The 26,354-nt window shown below is 46.7% G+C and overlaps 1 protein-coding gene across 1 annotated transcript in view; it reads right to left on the bottom strand.

Moving 5' to 3' along the window:
• MPP1 (MAGUK p55 scaffold protein 1) overlaps window positions 1-25,122 on the bottom strand; it is a 32,065-nt gene extending 6,943 nt beyond the window's left edge. Inside the window, exons 1-6 of the mRNA XM_052663684.1 lie at window positions 24,933-25,122; window positions 10,034-10,177; window positions 9,570-9,648; window positions 8,581-8,666; window positions 2,932-3,000; window positions 1,143-1,339 (exon numbers count right to left, since the gene is read on the bottom strand). Of these exons, the coding sequence (XP_052519644.1) occupies window positions 1,143-1,339; window positions 2,932-3,000; window positions 8,581-8,666; window positions 9,570-9,648; window positions 10,034-10,177; window positions 24,933-25,034 (677 nt within the window). The 5' untranslated portion in view covers window positions 25,035-25,122. The remainder of the gene's footprint in view (window positions 1-1,142; window positions 1,340-2,931; window positions 3,001-8,580; window positions 8,667-9,569; window positions 9,649-10,033; window positions 10,178-24,932) is intronic.
• Window positions 25,123-26,354: the final 1,232 nt, after the last annotated feature.

Raw genomic sequence — 26,354 nt, 5'->3', positions numbered from 1 at the left:
TGCATATTCTTGCCTCCTCTGTCATAAGTTAATTGATGTTAAGTACATGTGTTTATTTCTGGGCTCTCTGTTCCATTCCATTGGTCTGTGTGTCTGTTCTTGTGCCACTACTATGCTATTTTTTAAACTTTTTATTTTGCATCGGGGTATAGCCAATTAACAATATTGTGATAGTTTCAGGTGAACAGCAAAGGGACTCAGCCATCCATATACATGTATCCATTCTCCCCCAAACTCCCCTCCCATCTAGGCTGCCACATGACATTGAGCAGAGTTCAATGTACTATACAGTAGGCCCTTGTTGGTTATCCATTTTAAATATAGCGGTGTAGGACTATGCTCTTTTGACAACTGTAGCTTTGTAGTATATTCTGAAGTCAAGAAATGTGCTAACTCCAGCTTTGTTCTTTTTTCTTAAGATTGCATTGGAAACTCAGGGTTTGTTTGTGTGTGTGTGTGTGTGTGCGGTTCCAAATAAGTTTCAGGATTGTTCTACATTGGTGAAAAATGTTACGGGTGTTTTGATAGGGATGGCAATCCAACTTGGGCACAGGGATAACCTTTCCTATGTACCACAAATGTGCACAATGGACACATCCTTAAAATTTGACTGTTCTCAGCAGCGCTCAGAGTCTGCCTACAGTGTGGGAGACCCAGGTTCGATCCCTGGGTCAGAAAGATCCTCTGGAGAAGACAATGGCCACCCACTCCAGTCCTCTTGCCTGGAGAATCCCCTGGACAGAGGAACCTGGTGGGCTACAGTCCATGGGGTCACAAAGAGTCAGACACGACTGAGTGACTTCACTTTCATTTTTTCTGCAGGACTCAGAAGATCATGGCTCAGAAGGGTGCTGGGGGAGGCGGGATTGAGTCCCAATGCCATGGCCTGCTTTGTAAGCTGAGGGAAAGCATTTGTGGCCGCAGAGATCCGTGGATGCAGGGAGAACTAATCAGGCTCCTTTAGCCATAAAACAGCCAGTCAAGCTCATAAGGGCATCATTGCCCCTGCCCCCTGCCCATTGTACTAGGAAAACTGGGAGGTTGGCCCCATTGAGCAACAGAAAGGATACACGGCATGACAGATTGTGGAAGCTGGGCAGTTCTCTGTGGTGGGCGTGGGTCCTCGTCCATCAGTAGCTCACCATTCCTGCAGCTCAGGGGAGGGGATCAGGCCCGCTGACCCCTGGGATGAGCCTTCCACCCGGCCCTGCCACCAGTTGCTGTCATCCTTGTTGATGATCTGGATGATGTCCCCCGTGATGAACTTCAGTCCCGCCTCCTTGCAAGGGATTAGGTTGTCCTTTCTGGGATCATAGTCGAACTGCGCACGCATGAACATCTGAAAAAGCAGGCGAGGGATGCTGCATTAGTGGAAAGTTTGGCTGTAAATAAGCAGGGTCTGCACTGCGTAGACAGCAGGGAGGCAAAGATGGTGTGTGGTTACTGGGACTCAGCTGTCCGTCCTGGAGTACAAAGCAGCTACTTTATGAACATGCCCCAAGTCTTGCTGCTGATATCACATAAAATGAGATGATCATTTCAAATCAAAGCAAATCAAAACAAATCAAGCAAATAAAATGTTTGATTATCAAATTATCAAATAAAAACAACACCTACTATGCTTGAAATTTAGTATTTCTTTATACATGGAAGCAAAAAATGACTGGAAGAAGCTATTAGGTCAGAACTTAATACCAGCTATCTCGGATAGGAAGATCGGGATGTAAATCCAACCCAAAGAAATAAAGAAAGCAGGAAGGAGCAGAAAGCAATGAAACAGAAAAATAGAGTTGAAAGGATCAAGAGAGGCGACACTGTTCTCTGAAGATTTATGAAATTCAGGCCGACTAAAAAACGAGAGAAGACGCCACTTCCAAGCAGAGAGCAAATTTTAACACCACCAACACAATGGCCAAAAGGAAGGGGGAAAATGCCAGAGAATTCTCAGCGAGGATGCAGTGGAGCTGGAACTGGAAGCTGGGAACGGAAAATGGTACAGCTACCTTGGAAAACAGTTGGGCAACATCACTACAGTTGAACATGCTCCACAACTCGTCAGAAATGCACTGAAACTCAGATACAATGAGGTTCATGGCAGCACTGTTTTTTGTTTTTTTGTAAGAACCAAAAAGCTGCAATTGCAGAAGGCCCTCAAGAGCATGTTCATGAGAAGTGAATAAGAAGGAATCACATGTACACCCATGGCTGATGCATGCGAATGTATGGCAAAAATCACCACAATATTGTAAAGTAATTAGTCTCCAATTAAAATTTTTAAAAAATAAAAATAATTCAGACAAAAAAAAGAAGGAATCATCAGTTGCTACAGCACAGACTTCACACCCAGTGAACAAAACGAGACACTAAAGAATTCGTACTGTGTGAGTCAATTTACACAAATTCCCAAAAGGGGCAAAACTCATCTCTGGAGTCAGAAGTCAGGGTTGGCGGACTGGAAATGGGGATGGGGACTCTCAGGGTGCTGGTCACATGGGTGTGTTAAGTTTGTGAAAATTCATCTGGTTTTATACTTAGGATTTGTGTACTTTGTTGTCTATGTGCTCATGTATACCAAAACTTCAATCTTAAAAAGTTTACTTGACAAGAAAATTATACCATCACACATTAAGTAACCTGGAACAGAAACTTCAGTGATTTTTGTCAAAGTTCATCTGCCAGGGCCCTGCCCAAGCGATTTCCCTCCTAAGCCATGATGCGCCGTATGTGAAGGGGGGTTGCAGAATCAGGGGATGGGCCTTTGCTCTCACATGCAGGATACGCAGCAAAGGCCTGCCAGTCAATTTGTGTCAATTTGGCTCAGAGAGTACTAGGCAACTCCACTGATTAGAATCACATCATTCAATCAAATTCTGAGAACACCGTGGGTCTGAATCCTGCAGTCATCGCAACAGAGAAAATGCTGCCACCTACTTGCAGTGCTGGAAGCCGATTTTGCTGGTTGGGAATTACTTTCAATGAGATCATTCCTTTGGTTTCTTTCTATTAAAAAAAGAAACATGAAATAACTGTTAAGTAAAATGAACTTGGCTGACTGGGGGTCTCATGAAGTCATGGGCCCCTCCCAAAGGCCCATGAGGTTTCTTTTTTTCCCCCAATAGCCATCATTGCACTTTGAAACGTAGCAGAACACTTTCTTCGTCCCATAAACCAGCATAACAACATGAACCAAAGGCTAATGATTGTTCCTCCTCTTCACTGGTGACCCCAAAAGATCCCCAGAAGTACTTAAAATGAACCCCTACAATGAACACATATGTCCACACTTTTCTATACAATACAAACATGTACAGATATTTATACACGTATTCATATTTATGCATTTTTGTTGTTTTTAACAAAATGGGATTATACTATAAGCATGACTCAACAACTTGCTTCCAGGTCAATATATGAAGACTTTATTCACTCTCTCTGATGGCTCAGTTACATCCCTTGTGTGATGGTGGCCTCAGCCACCATCCCCATTAGTAGGCGTGTCCATTGTCACCAGTTTTTGTTTTTTCTTCTACAACCTGCGCTTCCCTGGTGGCTCAGACAGTAAAGCGCCTGCCCGCAATGTGGGAGACCCAGGTTCGATCCCTGGGTCAGGAAGATACCCTGGAGAAGGCAATGGCCACCCATTCCAGTACTCTTACCTAGAAAATTCCATGGATGGAGGAGCCAGGTGGGCTACAGTCCAGGGGCTCGCAAAGAGTTGGACACAACTGAGCAACTTCACTTTCTTTCTTTCTTACAACCTGCTGCCAGAGACCCCCTTCAACATATGTCCTTATATATTTGCATTTGATTTCTACAGACTAGAACCCCATGAGAGAAATGTGGAATCAAATGGTAAGAACACTTTCAGAGCTATCCTCAACTTACTTTTCTATAGACATTCCACTCTCACTAGGAGAAACTCTATGGGACCAACAACCAAGTTTCTTCCACAAAGATCAGATCAGAAAACAGAAGGATTCAAAGAGTCTTAAAAGATGTATCCGTCAACTGCAGTGTGTGGACGTGACCTGGATCCTGATGCAAATACCCAAAGCATGTGCCCCAGACCCGTGCAGTAGTAATTGTTGTTGTTATTGAGTTGCCCAGTCGTGTGTGACTCTTTGTGACCCCATGGACTGCACCACGCCAGGCTTCCCTGTCCATAACCCTGTCCTTAGTTTACTCAAACTCAGGTCCACTGAGTCGGGGATGCCATCCAATCATCTCATCCTCTGTTGTCCCCTTCTCCCCATGCCTTCAATCTTTCCCAGCCATCAGGGATTTTTGTTCCCCTCTATCTTTAGGCCTTCCCCTCTGTAAACAACCCCTTCATTCAGCATCTTATCCACCTTTTGGAGTGGGTCACCTATCTCCTGCCAGGACCCTGGCTGGAGTGTTTCACGCTCACCAGCACGAGTAGCTGACTCATATCCTCAGTATACCCTGCACAGAACACGATCCTCTGCACTTGGCCTTAATCATTTCTTCTCAACAGAATGTGATGCACAGGTTTTTTTCTGAGCCCACAGCAAGGCTGTATCCCTTAGTCTTGGAACAACTGTTTCAAATATATGAATATTCAAAATTTACACTTCTTTTTGATTTGTATAAATATAATCAACTATGTAAAAGTTAATTTGTGTCATGTGGCAAAAGATACCATATACAATACACTTGGAAACATAATGGGCTTCCCTCGCAGCTCAGTCGATAAAGAATCTGCCTGCAGTGCAGGAGACCTGGGCTCCATCCCTGGGTTGGGAAGATCCCCTAGAGAAGGACATGGCAACCCATTCCAGTATCCTTGCCTGGAAAATCTCACGGACAGAGGAGCCTGGTGGGCTGCAGTCCATGGGGTCGCAAAGAATCAGGCACGACTGAGTGACTAACACTGACTTACTTACTGGAAACATATTATTGTGCATATAATAGGCAGACAGTTAATAACCAATATTTCAAGTGCTTCTAAACTTTGTTATATGGGCTTCCCTGGTGGCTCAGATGGTAAAGAGTCTGCCTGCAATGCTGGAGACCCAGGTTCGGTCCTTGGGTTAGGAAGATCCCCTGGAGAAGGAAATGGCAACCCACTCCAGTGTTCTTGCCTGGAGAAGTCCATGGACGGAGGAGCCTGGTGGGTTACATTGCATGGGATCACAAAGAGTTGGACACGACTGAGCAACTAACAATCAGGCTCACTGAAACTCTGTTATAAATAGATAACCAACCCGATAGACAACAGGGAAAAAAGATACAAGAAGGAAAAGCATATAGCCAATGAGCTCTTAAAAAGTGCTCAACTTTGGCTCTGGGAATAAAATTAGAAAAATAAAGCAACCATGAAGTACTTTGCACCTGTCAGACTGGCAGAAATTTAAAAGGAATGTTAACATGTAATTCTGGCAATGTTCAGTTTTTTCATTTCTGGTTCAAACCACACTTGTTTTCGAGTTTCTATTCTCTGCTTCATTCCCATGCTAAGTGCCTGAGGGGTGCTTCCTACTAGCCATGGCCAATGACACCCAACTACTCCATGTGATTTTCCCTGCTTTGCTTACAGGAATAGTCTCCATTGTGTGCAAGGCTGAAGAACCATGGTGAAGAATCTGGAGGGGCAAACACCCAGCACAACTGAATCTAGAGGGCACGTTCAATGTCTCATCTCAGTTCAGTTCAGTCGCTCAGTCATGTCCGAATCTTTGCGACCCCATGGAGTTCAGCAGGACAGGCTTCTCTGTCCATTGCCAACTCCCAGAGCATGCTCAAACTCATGTCCATCAAGTCGATGATGCTATCCAACCATCTCTTCTTCTGTAGTCCCGTTCTCCTCCTGCCTTCAATCTTTCCCAGAATCAGGGTTTTTCAAATGAGTCAGTTCTTCACATCAGATGGCCCAAGTATTGGAGTTTCAGCATCAGTCCTTTCAATGAATATTCAGAACTGATTTCGTATAGGATGGACTGGTTGGATCTCCTTGCAGTCCAAGGGACTCTCAAGAGTCTTCTCCAACACCACAGTTCAAAAGCATAAATTCTTTGGTGCTCAGCTTTCTTTGTGGTCCAACTCTCACATCCATACATGACTACTGGAAAAACCAGAGCCTTGACTAGATGGACCTTTGATGGCAAAGTGATGTCTGTTTTTAATATGCTGTCTAGGTTGGTGATAGCTTTTCTTCCAAGGAGCAAATGTCTTTGAATTTCATGGCTGCAGTCACCATCTGCAGTGATTTTGGAGCCCCCCAAAACAAAGTCTTTCACTGTTTCCATTGTTTCCCCATGTATTTGGCATGAAGTTATGGGACCGGATGCCTTGATCTTAGTTTTTTGAACGTTGAGTTTTAAGCCAGGTTTTTCACTCTCCTGTCTCACTTTCATCAAGAGGCTCTTTACTTCCTCTTCACTTTCTGCCGTAAGGGTGGTGGCATCTGCATGTCTGAAGTTATTGATATTTCTCCTGGCAATCTTGATTCCAGCTTGTGTTTATCCAGCCTGGCATGTCTCATGATGTACTATGCATGTAAATTAAATAAGCAGGGTGACAATATACAGCCTTGACGAAATTCTTCCCCAATTTGGAACCACTCTGTTGTTCCATGTCCAGTTCTAACTGTCGCTTCTTGACCTGCATTCAGATTTCTCAGGAGGCGTGGTCAGGTGGTCTGATATTCCCATCTCTTGAAGAATTTTCCAGTTTGTGGTGATCTACACAGTCAAAGGCTTTGACAGCAGTAGATGTTTTTCTAGAACTCTCTTGCTTTTTCTATGATCCAACAGATGTTGGTAATGTGATCTCTGGCTCCTCTGCCTCTTCTAAAACATTTGGAAGTTCACGAATCAGGTACTGCTGAAGCCTGGCTTGGAGAATTTTGAGCATTACTTTGCTAGTGTGTGAGATGAGTGCAATTGTGCAGTAGTTTCAACATTCTTTGGCATTGCCCTTTGGGATTGGAATGAAAACTGACCTTTTCCAGTCCTGTGGCCACTGTTGAGTTTGCCAAATTTGCTGGCATATTGGGTGCAGCACTTTCACAGCATCATCTTTCAGGATTTTAAATAGCTCAACTGGAATTCCATCACCTCCAGTAGCTTTGTTCGTAGTGATGCTTCCTAAGGCCCTCTTGGCTTTGCATTCCAGGATGGCTGGCTTTAGGTGAGTGATCACATCATCGTGATTATCTGTGTCAGAAGATCTTTTTGGTATAGCTCTTCTGTGTATTCTTGCCAGCTCTTCTTAACATCTTCTGCTTCTGTTAGGTCCACACCATTCCTGTCCTTTATTGTGCCCATCTTTGCATGAAATGTTCCCTTGGTATCTCTAAGTTTCTTGAACAGATCTCTAGTCTTTCCCATTCTATTATTTTCCTCTATTTCTTTGCATTGATCACTGAGGATGGCTTTCTTATCTCTTCTTTCTATTCTTTGGAACTCTGCATTTAGATGGTATATCTTTCCTTTTCACCTTTGCCTTTTGCCTCTCTTCTTTTCTCAGCTATTTGTAAAGCCTCCTCAGACAACATCTCGCTTTTTTGCATTTCTTTTTCTTGGGGATGGTCTTGATCACTGCCACCTGTACAATGTCATGAACCTCTGTCCATAGTTCATCAGGCACTCTGTCTATCAGATCTAATCCCTTGAATCTATTTGTCACTTCCACTATATAATTGTAAGGGATTTCATTTAGGTCATACCTGAATGGTCTAGTGTTTTCCCCTACTTTCTCCAATTTAAGTTTGAATTTGGCAATAAGGAGTTCATGATTTGAGCCACAGTCAGCTCCCAGTCTAGCTTTTGCTGACTGTATAGAGCTTTTCCATCTCTGGCTACAAAGAATATAATCAATCTGATTTTGGTATTGACCATCTGGTGATGTCCATATGTAGAGTCTTCTCCTGTGTTGGAGGGTGTTTGCTATGACCAGTGCATTCTCTCAGCAAAGTTCTGTTAGCCTTTGCCCTGCTTCATTCCATATTCCAAGGCCAAATTTGCCTGTTACTCTAGGTGTCTCCTGACTTCCTACTTTTGCATTCCAGTCCCCTATAATGAAAAGGACATCTTTTGGGGTTTTAGTTCTAGAATGTCCTTTAGGATTTCAGGGAACCATTCAACTTCAGCTTCTTAAGCTTTAGTGGTTGGGTCATAGACTTGGATTACTGTGATATTGACTGGTTTGTCTTGGAAATGAACAGAGATCATTCTGTCTTTTTGACGTTTCATCTATTAGTCCAATTGCTCTCTGTAAGAAATCTATAACAGAAGAATAGTGATTACTAGCATCTTCGTGTTACAGATGACTTAGAGAAGTGAATTTTGCTCCAAATCACAGGGCTGGAGTAAAGAAGAATGGGATTCAGGGCTGCCGTTAAAGACTGAGGACTTCTGGCACTCAGTACAGAGCTCTTTCTAGACACTCTGGGTCATCTGCCTTGTTTTAGAAGTTTACTAAATGAAAACAGAGAGTTGTCATTTCTTGAGTGATAAGAGGCCCTTCAATGAGGTATAAACACTTCCACAGAAAAATGTGGTACGTGGACAGCAATTCCGATCCACAGTTCACCAAGACAAGGGCAGAGTGGATACCCACCATCGCCTTCTGCAGCTGATCTACCGAGTGATTAGTCACGTTTGTGCCGTTGATTTCTAGGATCTCGTCCCCAACGTGAAGTGAGCCTACCATCAAAAGAACACAGGTTCAGACAAGAGCTGTCAATAGGAGTCAAAACACTGCAGGAAAGAAACTGTGATTTGTAGCACATGATACAATAGATTGTGTAAAACAAAACACACAGGGTTGGAAGTATTCGACCACAAGAGACTGGAATATTCTATTGATGGCCCTCTGGGTCCTATGAGGACCAGCACTGGGAAGCTGACTATGTCTTCTGCCTTGACTTCAGGACTCCAAGTGAAGAATAAAAGTTACCTGATCCTCAAAATGTCCTGGAACTAGAGTGCCCCTGATCTCTGGAGCTTCTGATAACAGCTATACACACTCAAAGAAACCAGAAAGTGAAGAATTTGGCACTCTGAAGTCACCAGCAAGCTTGATGTTTTTCTGCTGTTAAGCTAAAACCTCCAAACACTACCAAGTGGTCAAGTTAATCACTGTTTAGAATCTATGTGATTCTCTGTGAAGAGTGGTTATCTTACCTGCACTCCCCTAGATACAAAGAAAAGTGTTTTTACTAAAGGATGCATCTGCAAATTGATGGCTGCTTCCCATGAAGGAGATACAGCAGTTACTGAAATACGTATTAATGTCTATTTGCTTAGTTGTTTTTTTTTTTTTTTTTTTCTGGCCATGCTGTTTAGCTAACGGAATCTTAGTTCCCTGACCAGGGATTGAACTAGGGCCCACGGCCGTGAGAATACTGAGTCCTAAATACTGATGTGCCAGGGAATTCCCTATTTTCTCAGTTTAACTGGTACCCCCAGAAGGCAGAGATGGTCTCTTTGCTTCACTGCTATGTATTCAGAGGCGAATGAAAGGGGTTGCATATAGTAATTGCTCAACTGTTACCTAACAGGAAATACAGTCGTGTCACAAAGTATAGAAGAAGGCTGGACCTATACCTTGTCTGTGGACCATGCCCCCATGGAGAATTCTGGCCACCGTACATGACTGCTTCTCGTTCAGCTTCAGCGTGATTCCCTGGAAGACAGACAAAGCCATAGCATGCTTGACTGTGAGCTATTTCTGAGCTGATCTTGTTTTGTTTGTTTTAGTTCTATCAGTTTATTGCTACCAACCCTCCACCCTCATGTGTGCATGCTCAGTCCTGTAAACCAGCGGACTGTAGCCTGCCAGGCTCCTCTTTGTCCATGGACATTTCCAGGCAGGAATACTGGAGTTGGTTGCTGTTTCCATCTCCAGGCTGAGCTGATCTTTAAGACATCTGAAAGTGATTTCTTGGGAGAAAGGCTTTCTGTCTCCACCACCTGGGGCGTCAACCACTGGAAGGGACCAGGAAGCCCGCTCTGAGGCGGAGGCATGGGGTGGAGGTTGGGGGGTGATGGTGGCAAAAAACAAGGGTTACCATGGGCTCCTCGGTGACCTTCTCGAACTGGATGAGCCGCACCTTCCGGGCCTCCTGGCCCTGAGTCTGGGCCGGGCTCCCCAGGGCAGCAGGCCCATTGGTGTACATGTCCTCCATCACAGCACTCAGCTGGGGTGACACAGGCTGGCGGGGCAAAAGAGCAGAGCATTGGATGAAGCAAGTGGCTGAGGCGACCCCTAGGATATCACTGCAGGTCTACAACCCCCAAAGCTACAGAAAGTGAAAGTGAAGTCGCTCAGTCGTGTCTGACTCTTTGCGACCCCATGGACTGTAGCCCACAAGGCTCCTGCATCCAGGGAATTTTCTAAGCAAGAGTACTGGAGTGGGTGGCCATTTCCTTCTCCAGGGGATCTTCCTGACATAGGGATCGAACCCAGGTCTCCTGCATTGCGGGCAGGCGCTTTACCATCTGAGCTACCAGGGAATCCCAAGCTACATAAACCAATGCTTATCTCCTTAGGCTGGTAGCTGACTGCATCCAATTTGATGGGCCATGTTATTTATCCTATCATTTTGCCTTTTCATACTGGATACTGAAAGAGGAATGCCCCAGGTCAGCAGGTGCCCAATATGCTACTGGAGATCAGTGGAGAAATAACTCCAGAAAGAATGAAGGGATGGAGCCAAAGCAAAAACAATACCCAGTTGTGGATGTGACTGGTGACAGAAGCAAGGTCTGATGCTTATAAAGAGCAATATGGTGTAGGAACCTGGAATATTAGGTTCATGAATCAAGGCAAATTGGAAGTGGTCAAACAGGAGATGGCACGAGTGAACGTCAACATTCTAAGAATCAACGAACTAAAATGGGCTGGAATGGGTGAATTTAACTCAGATGACCATTATATCTACTACTGTGGGCAGGGATCCCTTAGAAGAAATGGAGTAGCCATCATGGTCAACAAAAGAGTTCGAAATGCAGTACTTGGATGCAATCTCAAAAAAGACAGAATGATTTCTGTTCATTTCCAAGGCAAACCATTCAATATCACAGTTATCCAAGTCTATGCCTCAACCGGTAATGCTGAAGAAGCTGAAGTTGAACGGTTCTATGAAGACCTACCTTTTAGAACTAACACCCAAAAAAGATGTCCTTTTCATTATAGGGGACTGGAATGCAAAAGTAGGAAGTAAAGGAACACCTGGAGTAACAGGCAAATTTGGCCTTGGAATATGGAATGAAGCAGGGCAAAGGCTAATAGAGTTTTGCCAAGAGAACGCACTGGTCATAGCAAACACCCTCTTCCAACAACACAAAAGAAGACTCTACACATGGACATCACCAGATGGTCAACATCAAAATCAGATTGATTATATTCTTTGCAGCCAAAGATGGAGAAGCTCTATACAGTCAACAAAAACTAGACCGGGAGCTGACTGTGGTTCAGATCATGAGCTCCTTATTGCCAAATTCAGACTTAAATTGAAGAAAGTGGGGAAAACCACTAGACCATTCAGGTATGACCTAAATCAAATCCCTTATGATTATACAGTGGAAGTGAGAAATAGATTTAAGGGACTAGATCTGATAGACAGAGTGCCTGATGAACTATGGAATGAGGTTCGTGACACTGTACAGGAGACAGGGATCAAGACCACCCCCATGGAAAAGAAATACAAAAAAGCAAAATGGCTGTCTGGGGAGCCCTTACAAATAGCTGTGAAAAGAAGAGAAGTGAAAAGCAAAGGAGAAAAGGAAATATATAAGCATCTGAATGCAGAGTTCAAAAGAACAGCAAGGAGAGATAAGAAAGCCTTCTTCAGTGATCAATGCAAAGAAATAGAGGAAAACAACAGAATGAGAAAGACTAGAGATCTCTTCAAGGAAATTAGAGATACCAAGGGAACATTTCATGCAAAAATGGGCTCGATAAAGGACAGAAATAGTATGGACCTAACAGAAGCAGAAGATATTAAGAAAAGGTGGCAAGAATACACAGAAGAATGGTACAAAAAAGATCTCCACGACTCAGATAATCATGATGGTATGATCACTCACCTAGAGCCAGACATCCGGGAATGTGAAGTCAAGTGGGCCTTAGAAAGCATCACTACGAACAAAGCTAGTGGAGGTGATGGAATTCCATTGGAGCTATTTCAAATCCTGAAAGATGATGCTGTGAAAGTGCTGCACTCAATATGCCAGCAAATTTGGAAAACTCAGCAGTGGCCACAGGACTGGAAAAGGTCAGTTTTCACTCCAAGCCCAAAGAAAGGCAATGCCAAAGAATGCTCAAACTACCACAAAATTGCACTCATCTCACATGCTAGTAAAGTAATGCTCAAAATTCTCCAAGCCAGGCTTCAGCAATACGTGAACCGTGAACTCCCTAATGTTCAAGCTGGTTTTAGAAAAGGCAGAGGAACCAGAGACCAAACTGCCAACATCCGCTGGATCATGGAAAAAGCAAGAGAGTTCCAGAAAAACATCTATTTCTGCTTTATTGACTATGCCAAAGCCTTTGACTGTGTGGATCACAATAAACTGTGGAAAATTCTGAAAGAGATGGGAATACCAGACCACCTGACCTGCCTCTTGAGAAACCTATATGCAGGTCAGGAAGCAACAGTTAGAACTGGACATGGACCAACAGACTGGTTCCAAATAGGAAAAGGAGTATGTCAAGGCTGTATATTGTCACCCTGCTTATTTAACTTATATGCAGAGTACCTCATGAGAAACGCTGGACTGGAAGAAACACAAGCTGGAATCAAGATTGCCAGGAGAAGTATCAATAACCTGAGATATGCAGATGACACCACCCTTATGGCAGAAAGTGAAGAGGAATTAAAAAGCCTCTTGATGAAAGTGAAAGTGGAGAGTGAAAAAGTTGGCTTAAACCTCAACATTCAAAAAACGAAGATCATGGCATCTGGTCCCATCACTTTATGGCAAATAGATGGGGAAACAGTGGAAACAGTGTCAGACTTTATTTTTTGGAGCTCCAAAATCACTGCAGATGGTGACTGCAGCCATGAAATTAAAAGACACTTACTCCTTGGAAAGAAAGCTATGACCAACCTAGATAGCATATTGAAAAGCAGAGACATTACTTTGCCAACAAAGGTCTGTCTAGTCAAGGCTTTGGTTTTTCCAGTAGTTATGTATGGATGTGAGAGTTGGACCGTGAAGAATGCTGAGTGGCAAAGAATTGATGCTTTTGAAGTGTGGTGTTGGAGAAGACTCTTGAGAGTCCCTTGGAGTGCAAGGAGATCCAACCAGTCCATTCTAAAGGACATCTGCCCTGGGTTCCTTTGGAAGGAATAATGCTAAAGCTGAAACTCCAGTACTTTGGCCAGCTCATGTGAAGAGTTGACTCATTGGAAAAGACTCTGATGCTGAGAGGGATTGGGGGCAGGAGGAGAAGGGGACGACAGAGGATGAGATGGCTGGATGGCATCACCGACTGGACGGATATGAGTTTGAGTGAACTCCAGGAGTTGGTGATGGACAGGGAGGCCTGGCGTGCTGCGATTCATGGGGTCGCAAAAAGTCGGACACGACTGAGTGACTGAACTGAACTGAATTGAACTGTTCTTCATCCAATGGGCCACCCCTCCCATTGGCCTGAGGTGCCACGTGAACTGTGATTCATTGACCCCAACCATGCAGACAGCACAGCCGGATGAATTACACTCTGGAAAGACTCTGCATGATACATCTGAAGTTAATTTAAGGCCTCTGGCCTGGGCAGGAGGACAGACAGAAGGCTGGTCTTGGTAATCCATGGTGCCAGGTCAACCCCACATGGGCAGCAGGAATGTTCATCCCCACCCGACTTTAGACAAAACCAGACAGTTGGCAACGCCAAACAGAAAAGGTGAGACAGCCAAGCTTTGAGAAAAGCAGCACAGCGCATTGTCAAAACCGGGGAGGAAGCAGAAGTGCCTTCTATCTGACACAAAAGAGCCAAACGACAACTAAAAAATATAAATAGCTCGAAGTGAAGTAACTCCCCTGAGACAGGCAAAGGTTTAGTAGGCACAGAGAGCGACAATCATAGATGCAGACAGTTGTCCCATCAAAACTAACACCTTCTCACCAAAAGACGATCAAGAGGTATGAAGGCATGGCATAGCCTGACTGTAAAAGCTGCAATACATACGTCTGACAGAGACTTATTTATACCCAGAACATGTGAAGAATTCTTATGACTCAATAACAGGATGACAAGCGAGGAAAAGACAGAATGTTTGAACGGACGCTTCATTTCAGAAGGCCACATGCACTACAAGACACTACAAGCACTGTAATCAGGGAAATATTGGGTGGGCCAAAAAGTTCTTTTGCACTTTTTCATAAGATGTACTAGGGAGCTGATGGCGAAAAAGACAAGTTTAGCACACACTGACCCTAAGCCCTGCCAACCACACTTCGAAGTGTTCACCCAAAAGAAAAGACACAGGGTTGCACATGGATGTTCACAGCAGCTTTATTCACCCACAGGAGGTTGCAGAAACAAGAAAAGGACCAAAATGTTGACAAAGGGGTCAACATGCATCAGTCTGAAAAGTGTGATGTTGAGTGAAAGAAGCTTCAGGCAAAAGAGTACACATTAGATGAGCCCATTCGTGAGGTTTTAGAACATGCCTAAATGACAATAACAACATTGAAGATGGTGGTTGCCTCTGATGGGATGGGAAGGGGTAGGCTGGGTAGAATATGAGAGATACTTCTGGAGTGTTGATGCTCCAAACTGTGATCAGGGTTGGGTTAGCACAGGTGTATGTATTTGTTCAAACTCATCCACTACATTTCACTGGATGGACCTTGGACCACAAAGTTAAAAAAAAAATCATATAGAAATACTGAATACTACTAGTCCATGATATGCACGCTGAAGCCTTTAGGGGTGAACTGTTCTGATGCTTGCAACTTTAAAAAAAAGAAAAAAACAAGATTCATTTATTTCTTTTATGGCTGTGCCGGGTATTAGTTGCTGCTGTTGGGCTTTTCTCTAGATGTGGTGAGTGGCCTTCTCATCCCAGTGGTTTGTCCTGTTGCAGGGCATAGGCTGTAGGCACAGGGTTCAGTCGTGGAACTTACTTTGAAGTGCAAAAAAAAAAAAAGGTGAATGAATGGTTTGTGGATAGACACATGACAAAGCACACATGGCCACGTGTTAATGGTATAATCTAGGAGGTATGTCAAATGGAAGCTACTATCAAATTGTTTGTTCTTTGCAGTGGGTTTGAAAATTTGCAGATAAAACACTGGAAGGAATGGCATCAGGAGAGTGAAAAAAGGCCACAGAGCATGGAACTGGGACCCTCGGGTGCCGTCCTACTGTGGATGGACTTTGGAATTTGAAGAACAGTTTGGCTCTGACAACACACGCCAATGAGAATAAATGGATGGATCTCCTTAAAACACTCCTCAGTCTCCTTTGCTGGTTCTTCCTCCTCTTTCTAACTTAACTGCTCTTGAAGTAGCCCAGGGCTTGGAGAAGGGCAAGGAGCACTCTGAAAATGCTCCCACCCACTCCGGGTCAAATATTCAATCAGGACAATAGGGAAGGATTCTGCTGCACATGGACGGCAGCTGTGATCCAGCCACAGCAGGGGTGGCGGTGCCCCTCAGAGGCCATGGGGAGGGAAGATATTCCCAATGGGTGGGACCAGGAGAAGGACACCTCATCAGCCAGTTGGTGGCAAAGGAGAAATGGGAAGATTCCCCAGGGAGGAACAGCTAGCTCCATCTATGATCTGTCTCTCCAGATCTATTGCAATCAGGAAAGTCCCAAGAAAGAGAAACTGCCCTGGGCAGCAGCTAGCACTTCTCCAAACTCACGTGACACGGCTTTCCACAGCGCTATGAAAGCAGAAGTGTCTAACAAAGGATTGTATTTAGCAAAGTAACTGATGAGATGTAACTGATGTAACTGGTGTAACTGATGTAACTCATGACACCAGAGCTACAGGGCACTTCAAGACCATCTACAGTAGATGAGTTACCTCTACCTCCGTGCAAAGTGTCCTAGCACACACAGATACCATGGAGCCATGAAAAGGAGGTTCAGGGGTTGACCTCAAAGAAATGTTGTTAAGTGAAAAAAAAAAAGGTGGGGGAAGGAAAGGTATGCTGTGAAACAGAAGAAAATCTTCATATCTGCTTGTAAATATGCCATCTCTCTCTGGAAGGACATGTGAACAACATGGAGGAACTGGGAGACAAGAGAAGGGGCTCAGAAGAAAACTGGATTCATTTCAGATTAATCTCTAAACAGGCACATGAAAGCCTTCTCTTGTGGCAAGATAGAATTTTCCTAAGTGAGTGTCATTTAGATTCAAGTTGGGAGCTTAAGGACTTGTGTGTAGTGTGGACCCTATTTTTTTTTTTTTAAGATATTCATTTATTTGACTGTGCTGAGTCTTAGTTGCAGTCTGCAGGATCTAGTTCTCAGAGCAGGGATTGAACCCAGGGAAAAGTCTGAGCCTTGGAAAAGTCCCTGGGCCCTTCTGAAAGGAGAGCCCAAGGAAGGAAGGTAAATAGAAACCCACACACAAAAAAAGGAAGTCATGAGGATGAGACATTTCAAAAATGTTCCAGCAGACGGCAGAGCCAAGAATGTGCACCCAAAAGAAACTAGCTGGGGAGGATTGCAGGAAGGAGGAAGCCGGAGTCTCATCAACCAGAACTGGAGATCAGGCTGTCCCAGGCTGCACAAGGGGCTGAAAAAAGAACTGAGCTCGGCGTCTGGTCATCCCTAACAAGATCAGGGAGAAGCTGGATCAGTGAGAAACAGAATAAAGCTGTTGGGTTGGCCACCAGTCAGAATAATACAAAAGCCTCTACCGATGTTCCCTTTTTAGCATCGACCTACAGCAAGTTGCAAAACAATTGTAGGTAAAGAACAGACTGTAAATGTCAGAACCCTTACAACATCAAGGTCCTCACACACACGACAGAAAAGAATGAAGGGAAGGGTCTTCCAATCCTGGGAGACCAGCAAGAAGGAAATCTGTCAAAGGAATGAATGGAGAATTTTTAGTTCTGCTGGATTTTGGCCACACGCTTGGGTTGCATTTAGTGACAGTCAGAAGGCTTGTCCTTGTGGAACCAAGAGGAGTCCCTTCTTGCTGCAACTAGAGAATGCCTGAGCTCAGCCATGAAGACCCAGCAGAGACAAAAACAGAAAAACAAACCAGTACTATTAAAAAAAAGAAAGAAAACCACAAGGAAATATCACCACGCAGCCATCAGAGCAGCTATGATCAAAACCAGTGACAAGACTAGTCGTAAGGATGGAAAGAAACTGAATCTCTCATCCATGGCTGGTGGCAGTGTAAAATGGGACAGCCATTCAGGAAAAGAATTGGGTGATTTCTTAGAAAACAAAATGAGTACTTTACAAGTGAGCAATGCTGGTAAAGAATCACAGGGAGACCTGGATTCGATCCCTTGGTTGGGAAGATCCCCTGGAGAAGGGAAAGGCTACCCACTCCAGTATTCTGGCCTGGAGAATTCCACGGACTGCATAGTCCATGGGGTCGTGAAGAATAGGACGCGACTGCGAGACTTTCACTGTATTCACTGTAATGGAACAATACAAATGTAAATGTAAAACCTGCTACATGAAGGTTCGTACCTGGGCTGGATGAAGCACAAGCTGTAATCAAGATTGCCGGGAGAAATATCAATAACCTCAGATATGCAGATGATACTACCCTTATGGCAAAAAGTGAAGAGGAATTAAAAAGCCTCTTGATGAAAGTGAAAGAGGAGAGTGAAAAAGTTGGCTTAAAGCACAACATTCAGAAAACTGAGATCATGGCATCTGGTCCCATCACTTCAAGGCAAATAGACGGGGAAACAGTGGAAACAGTGAGAGACTTTATTTGGGGGGGGGGCTCCAAAATCACTGCAGATGGTGACTTCAGCCATGAAATTAAAAGACACTTAATGCTTCCCTGGTGGCTCAGACGGCAAAGTGTCTGCCTACAATGCAGAAGACCTGGGTTCAATCCCTGAGTCGGGCAGATGTCCTGGAGAAGGAAATGGTAACCCACTCCAGTATTCTTGCCTGGAAAATCCCATGGACAGAGAAGCCTGGTAGGCTACAGGCCATGGGGTCACAAAGAGTCGGACATTACTGAGTGACTTCACTTTCACTTTATTCCTTGGAAGGAAAGTTATCACCAACCTAGACAGCATATTAAAAAGCAGAGACATTACTTTGTCAACAAAGGTCCATCTAGTCAAGGCTATGGTTTTTCCAGTGGTCATGTATGGATGTGAGAGTTGGACTATAAAGAAAGCTGAGCACCGAAGAATTGATGCTTTTGAACTGTGGTGTTGGAGAAGACACTTGAGAGTTCCTTGAACTGCAAGGAGATCCACACAGTTCATCCTAAAGGAGATCAGTCCTGGGTGTTCATTGGAAGGTCTGATGTTGAAGCTGAAACTCCAATACTTTGGCCACCTGATGCAAAGAGCTGACTCATTTGAAAAGACCCTGATGCTGGGAAAGATTGAAGGCAGGAAGAGAAGGGGACGACAGAGGATGAGATGGTGGGATGGCACCACTGGCTCAATGGAGATGAGTTTGGGTAGACTCCGGGAGTTGGTATTGGACAGGGAGGCCTGGTGTGCTGCAGTTCATGGGGTTGAAAAGAGTCGGATACGACTGAGTGACTGAACTGAATTGAAGGTTCATACAGATTTACTCACAGTAACTCAAACCTGGAAACAACCAGGAGTATCTATCACAAGTGAGCAGCTCAACAGACTATGATCCATCCAGACTTTGGGATGATTCCCAGCAATAAAAATATTGCCAATGATTTGATTCCAGGTATATAACATTATTGGGATGACAAAATTACAGAGCTGGAAAACAGACTAGTGGTGGTGGTTACGTATCTTCACACACGTGACAAAATGGCCCAGAGCTACACTTACATGTCACAGCAATGTCAAGTCCATGGTTTTGACAATGTACTATTTTTGATCTCGTAGGAGACAGAGTTGAAGTTATTGCAAAAAAGTTGCAAAACAGCTGGCAGGTAGCACTTGTTTGCACCCAAAGAGCTGTAACTAAGAGAGCACAGTAACCAATGGGGAGAGGCAACAACAAACCGTGGAGAAAGTTGCAGGAATCTGGGGTTGGAATGAACAGGCTACAGCACATGGTGACCCCAGAGCTTCTCAAAGCATTACCCACAGCGACCTGGAAGCATGTGACATCAAGTTGGAAGAATTCTTTCTGTTAAATTAAGCACCTTATTTGTTTTTACCATGTTGCAGGTATTAAGAGATTTGAACGGATAGACTGAGGAGTTCAAGGATCACTGACTGCATGCCTGACTTGCCCTGATTCTGACTTACAAATCTTTGTTCACTAGTAATCGTGGGGTGAGAAAGCTCAAAATCAAACCCGCAGATTCATTCCATGGATCTGCCAGCAACTACCACTTGCTGCTGCTACTGCTGCTGCTAAGTCACTTCAGTCATGTCCAACTCTGCGACCCCAGAGACGGCAGCCCACCAGGCTCCCCCATCCTTGGGATTCTCCAGGCAAGAACACTGGAGTGGGTTGCCATTTCCTTCTCCAATGCATGAAAGTGAAAAGTGAAAGTGAAGTCGCTCAGTTGTGTCTGACTCCTAGCAACCCCATGGACTGCAGCCTACCAGGCTCCTCCATCCATGGGATTTGCCAGGCAAGAGTACTGGAGTGGGTTGTCATTGCCTTCTCCGAACATGTACCACTTACATGTCTTACAACCCAGCAATGCTGGTAAAGAATCTGCCTGCAATGCAGGAGATTTGGGTTCGATCCATATAACCAGGGATTCATCAGTAACCATAGCGGGTAAAGGTGGCCATAAAGTCTGGAAACACAGATCAGATTCTCTTATCATGTGCTGTAAAGTACCATCAAGAAAGCATTTCTTATGATTCATCTGGGTTTGCAGACATGGTGGAGCCCTACGTAACATTCTCAACAAGGACAGAGTCAAAAGTCAGTCCACAGAAGACTGAGTGAACTTGGCAAGGGGGTGGATGCCTGCGTGATTGGGGGCCTCATCTCTTCATTCAGCTCCAGGACACGTCAGCCTTTAAATTAAGGACTCCACAAAGCCTGCCAGAGGTAGAACACATCAAACCCAGAAAAGATCAACACTTGCTATGCCAAACGCTGGGCTTTTCAATGTGCTTATCCGTCAAGACAGTCCCCCTTCCTAATGACTCAGAGCCACTATCACACTCCCTCAGAAGCTGCCAGCGATGGGAGAGATACCCGGAATGCTCTGACCTGGCACCCGAAGAACCAACTCGCACCCATGGGGCGCACCCCAAGCACCACCTGATGCCCCTGCTCTGACCGCTCTTTGATGGCACCTGGCATGCCAGCCCCTGGCACCCCCAGCCCGCAGACAATTGCGAGGAAGGGCAAGACAGACAGACAGATGTGTGCGGAGCAGGGGCCGCAGGCTGCAATTGGTTCCCCGTCTCTCCTGTCCTGCCCCTGAACTGCTGGAACTTGGTGTGTTTCCACAGCTGGTAAGACACGTGCCTTCCAATGGGTGGCAGAGACTTTCCATGGTTTGTTCTGGGACTTACTGGCCCCACACTGGACCACAATGTTGAGTCCTTCCCAGTGCCACGAGCACCCGTGCCGGGTGATTACAAAGTGATACAAGCAATGCTGAGCAAACAACATCGGGCAAAGGTGTTTGATTGCTTTCTGTGACACCAGTAACCCCCTTGGCCAGGGAGGCCCCCAGCCACACCCAGGCAAGATGGGGGATGGCTGTCCCGCATGAGGAGGGTGCAGGGCTGCCCTTTGCTCCGCAGCCTCTCAGGGGCTCATAATCACACAAACTGCTGGGGTGGCAAGACCTGGCCTCTGAAATCCTCTTTAGAGGAAACATCTGCAGTGGGTTCAAAGGGCAGAGGCAGCAGCTCAGAGGAAGCTGGGATTAAAAAAGAGAGAGAGATGAAAAAACAAACTTAGCGGCAGGTGGCGGAGGTGGATGACTTGAGCAGGGGCCACCAAGTCACATTAAGAGCTGGTGCCAGTGATGGGAGGGAAAGAATCAACATCTGTTAGGCTGATGGGTAAGCCCTCTGCCCACTGTTTCCAGGTACCGTGGGGCTTCCCTGAGAGCTCGGTTGGGAAAGAAGCTACCTGCAATGCAGGAGACCCAGGTTCGATTCCTGGGCCAGGAAGTTCCCTTGGAGAAGGGCTAGGCTACCCACTCCAGCATTCTTGGGCTTCCCTGGGGGCTCAGCTGGGAAAGAATCTACCTGTAGTGTGGGAGACCTGGGCTCAGTCTCTGGGTTGGGAAGATCCCCTGGAGAAGGGAAAGGCTGCTACCCACTCCAAGATCCTGTCCTGGAGAATTCCACAGACTGTACTGTCAGTGGGGTCGCCCAGAGTTGGACCTGACTGAGCAACTTGAACAGACTCGGAAGAAGGCCCAGGCCAAGTAGGCAAGTGATGGCCCACACCAGACACCAGCTGCTCAGTCCTCCTGGGCCAGGGCAGGCTCCACTTTGGGAAAGAACACAAGGAGAAAAAAAATGAGAAAACCCAAGAGGGCTCAAGGTACCAGAAAAAAGGGGACACTGTTTCCCCACAAATACGAGAGCTGCACAAAAGGGCTGGGAGGAGAGCCTCAGAGGCAGGATTTTATGCAAGTCCTGGCTTCAGTCCTGATGAACCAGGTACCTGGGATGCAGGCAAACAAAGCACCTGCAGCAGGACTGGCAGGCTGGTGACTTCAGAGCACAAACGTGTACAAGCGGCCCTGGGACATGATGGTTGTGAGCTGCCAAAGGTCCACTGGCATGAGCATTTCTTGCACAGTCAACCACGCAGCACCACACAATTCAGTCCAGGGTTGGTGGCCTCTGCTGTTGGCTGGAGGCTTGTAGTCGTGGATGAACCATAGGGACGGAGGAATGAATGCGTATGGATACGGCTCAACTCTATGCCTCCACGTGAAGGAAAAAGGCCAAGTGAAGCCTCAGAAAATTCTATGTTACACCAAGCTGTACTCTGGTTCCCTAATTTGGAGCATGTCTTCCCATTTCCCAGCCGTGGAGTCAGTTCTCCTTTGAGCAACAGTTAAAAACTTGAGCAACTGGTGCTTAAGGGAAAAAAAAAAAAAAATCCCTGCCATCCATGAAATGCACCTGATTTCATCTCCCCCAGCCCAGGGGACCTCTGGCGAAATCTCCAGACCTCTGTGAGCCCTGAATGTCCCCTCCCTGGAGCACTGTTGGCCGATGGCACCCTGGATATCTCCAGCCTCAAACCTGTGCAACAGCAGATGAGGCCGAATCTGCTGGCCAGGAGTTCTGCTGAGTGGATACTCAGCTGGAGCCAGACTTCATTCCTGGGCCATTAGGCCCAAGTGAACTTTCAGGGACTTGCAACCTATTTCTTCAGCTCATGGGAAAGGGGCAACTTCAAACAGGCCAGCAGAGACAAGTAGGAATTTTACAACACATTTTATGTGCACTAAGGGACTGCCATAAAGAACAAGGTCACAGAGAGCTCATAAAATGTTTCTTCAAGGAAGGACACCTATAGTTAAATAGAGGAGGCAGCCTCCACTTCAAATGTATTGCAACATTGTGTTCTGATAAGACTTTTTCAGTTATCAAATACAGACTAGGATCAGAAGGGAAACTTTGGTTTTTGAGTCTTTAGAACTTTTACCGAAAGCAATCCTCCTCAAAGAAATGTTTGGCAACAGGAATTTCTGAATTGCTTTAAAGCCAACAGCTTCCTCGGAGGGAAGGTGAACCTCAGGAAATAAGAAATCAGCCAGTTCGTGGGGTCAGGCCACCCCTCATGGTGTGGAGATTCTCCCTCCGAGGTCCACAGTTGGGCAGTTCTGGAAGCTTTTCATTCTGTGCTTTACCAATTTTTCTTATCCCATCCTCAAATCCTTTCATGCAAACAAACTACATAGGCAGGAGACTGTATCTGGTATTGCAGGATAAACTCATGGGTCCACAAAAACTGCTGCTTACTCAGAGAGTAGTGACAGAGCTTCTGTTCAAAACTGCACACAACGAATCTCCCCAGCCTTTCCACCAGGGTCAGAAAGATCTCCAAGGGGTCGGGACACTGAATTACAGGTGGCACTCAGGTTGGGCAAAGTGAAAGCAGGCACACAGAAAGGCCTACGTAAGCTGGAGTCCATTCGTAGGACAGCCTCAAAAAGGCAAAGTGATAGTGTTTTCCAAATGCTGCCGGCGGTGGGGGGGGGTGGGGGTGTTCCATGCTTCTAGGGATGGCACGGGGTTGGGGGGCAACCCTCAAGTACTGTGGTCACAGCTACAGGGTGGGATGTATGTGTCCAATGTCAATGAACTGCACAAATCAGTGAATTCTATTAATGCCAAGTAAATCTCAATAAAGTTGCCAAAAGAAAATTCAATAAAGCGAGTTTGGCAGGGGGTGGGGACGGAGTTAAGGCTCAGCCAAGTGAGTTGACTGATGGGAAGAAAAGCAAAAAAATCACATTTCCAAGCTTATGGGGAATCAAGGAGTTTCAGAGCTTGATCCCCTCCTAGCGCACTTGCCGCTGCCTAACTTGCAACTTTGTCTTCCCCACATGATCATCCCGCTGCTCCTGGAAGCCTAGACTACCGCAATCCTGATTTGCAAAGACGGAAAAGTGTGAATATGGCACCCTGAGGGAAACAGCAAGCTCAATGCAGATACAGAATGCAGCCTCCCTCTGATGCCTCCCAGTCCACAGTCCGCAGCCTGCACACCAGTCTGCTGGGACCTGGGGGATCTGCACTTTCATCATATGCCCAAGTGGATGGGTGCGCTGCATAACACGTCCACCTCTTCAGGCACTTAGTAATTTGGGAACCATTTCCAAGGCCCCACGGATCAGGCATTTCACCTGGAAAAAGTGAGTGTGCAAACAGCCCTGACCTGGAAGATCTTGGAGGTCTAGAAAAAGATTCACACTCGTGAGTTCCCAGGCCAGCTAGTGTCTGATGAGCCCTCTGTCTCTGGGTGTCTCTGTGGACATCCTCTCTTGGAACCTGGCCAGCAGGCTGTGAGGAGGCCAGGGAACCCACTGGAAGGGCTGCCAGTGGGTGCTGGCTGATGGCTGACCACTGAGACCCAGCTTCAGTCTTCAGGTGAGTGAGTGGGCCTGGCATGCAGCCTTACCTTGAAGTCGCTCAGTCATATCAGACTCTTTGAGATCCATGGACTGTAGCCTACCAGGATTCTCCGTCCAGGGTATTTTCCAAGCAAGGGTACTGGAGTGGGTGGCCATTTCCTTCTCCAGGAGATCTTCCCGACCCAGGAACCGAACCAGATGCTTTACCCTCTGAGCCACCAGGAAAGCCCCAAGATAACAAGAGAATCAACTCTCCCTTATGGGCCATCTTTGAGGATAGAGGTGAGTTGCTATTTATGGGCCATCGCAGGAATCTTGGTGAGGGGGCGCAGAATTACTCCTGAGATGATGCCTGCCCACAGACACAGGCCACCCGGGTGCCCCCCAGCGCCAGAGGCCCCCGCAGAAATGCCACGGCATGGTGACTGAGCACTTTGAGGCCAGCGTTGGCTCTTACCACCAACCCTTTCTGCTGACACAAGCACTTAAGCAGACCTCCTCTGGGCTCTGTTCCTGAAAGTCTTCTCCGTGACCCCGACTCCGTCCACGCAGAAGTTTCCCCCGACCTTTCATCAGCTCTCGGGGCCAGGGGCCGCGGCCTCTGCCGATTCCCGCCTAGAGGCGCCGCGGAGTCCCAAGCCAAGGCGCCCAGAAGTCCCGCACGAGCCCCGGGGGTCAGGACCCCTCCCCGAGGGCAGGAGGGCGGACGGCGAGGCCTAGAGTCGGGGACCGGCCCTCACCGCATGCCGTTGGGGGGACCCCGGGAGCCGCTCACCTCGGGCCGGTTGTGCTTCTGCAGCAAGTGCTCCAAGTAGAGATCGGAGAGCGCCGTGCGCATGCCGCCCCCGCCCTCGCCCTCGCTCGCCTTCAGCGTCATCTTGTGGGAGAGCCGGGCCGCCTGGGACGCGGGGGCCGCGGGGCCGCGGGGCCGCGGGACCGGGCAGAAGCTGGAGCGCGAGGGCCCGGGAGCCTGCGGCGCGCGGAGGCGGCGAAGGCTGCTGGGACTCTGCGCGCCTGGGCCGTCACCACCCCGCAGGAAGCGCGCCGGGCGCGCGGGGGCGTAGCCCCGCCCACTCTCCGCCTCTGAACACGCCCCCCGCCTCGTCTCCGCCCCCGAGGCCCCCAGGGGCCCGGCTCTGCGCACCTGGGCGCCGGGAAAGGGCGCACAAGTACATCTCCGAGAATTAAAGCCACGAAAACAAACAAACAAACAAAAAATGGAAGGCTCAGTGGCAGCAAGGAGACCAACATTCCTTACGAAGGCCAGAGCGGGATTCCTTAGCACCCTCACACCTTCCTGGCGTTCACCCTAGCAGCGAAGGCACGAAAAACTTGCTGAACAAAACAAACATTTCCTGTGCTTACAGAGTTCAGGGCTGTGCACCATCTGTACACACATTTGCCTGATAAACACCTGGCTCCTTGACCCAAAGGGAATAACCTCGCAGTATTACAAGCAGTACATTACTCTGCGTAATCTTGTTCCGTCCTTCCAGGACCTCTTGGCCAAGAAAAGAAAAACCCAAGGGCCAAGAGTTTGCAGCCAAATCACCCAGTTTTCTCTGCTGAGAGACTGAGCTCATGTGATTGATGGATGGCTCCCTTCTCCAAGATTACCCTCAAGGAACTATAGAAGTCTGAGACACACGCAGAGGGAGAGACAGACAGACAGACAGACAGACACACACACACACACACACAGGGAGAGAGACACAGAGACACACACACACACAGAGGAAAGGGAACTATTGAAATTAAGACAGTGGGATACCGTGCACAGACAGATTGAATGAGCAATGAAATAGATTAGAAAATGCAGAGATGCACACTGGCCGGTGTGTAATTGTGGTATCTGATACAAGTGCCATGTTAGGTGAGTAAAGAGACACTTTTTATTAAACCACAGTTAGGAAATGTTTGGAGAAGGCAATGGCACCCCACTCCAGTACTCTTGCCTGGAAAATCCCATGGACGGAGGAGCCTGGTGGGCTGCAGTCCATGGGGTCGCTAGGAGTCGAACACGACTGAGCAACTTCACTTTCACTTTTCACTTTCATGCATTGGAGAAGGAAATGGCAACCCACTCCAGTGTTCTTGCCTGGAGAATCCCAGGGGTGGGGGAGCCTGGTGGGCTGCCGTCAATGGGGTCGCACAGAGTCAGACACGACTGAAGTGACTTAGCAGCAGCAGCAGCAGC

The sequence above is a fragment of the Budorcas taxicolor genome, chromosome X (assembly GCF_023091745.1).
Source record: "Budorcas taxicolor isolate Tak-1 chromosome X, Takin1.1, whole genome shotgun sequence".
NCBI classification, from domain to species: domain Eukaryota; kingdom Metazoa; phylum Chordata; class Mammalia; order Artiodactyla; family Bovidae; genus Budorcas; species Budorcas taxicolor.
The sequence above is the reverse complement of the archived record's forward strand: the minus strand, read 5'-3'. Positions and strand labels throughout refer to the sequence as shown.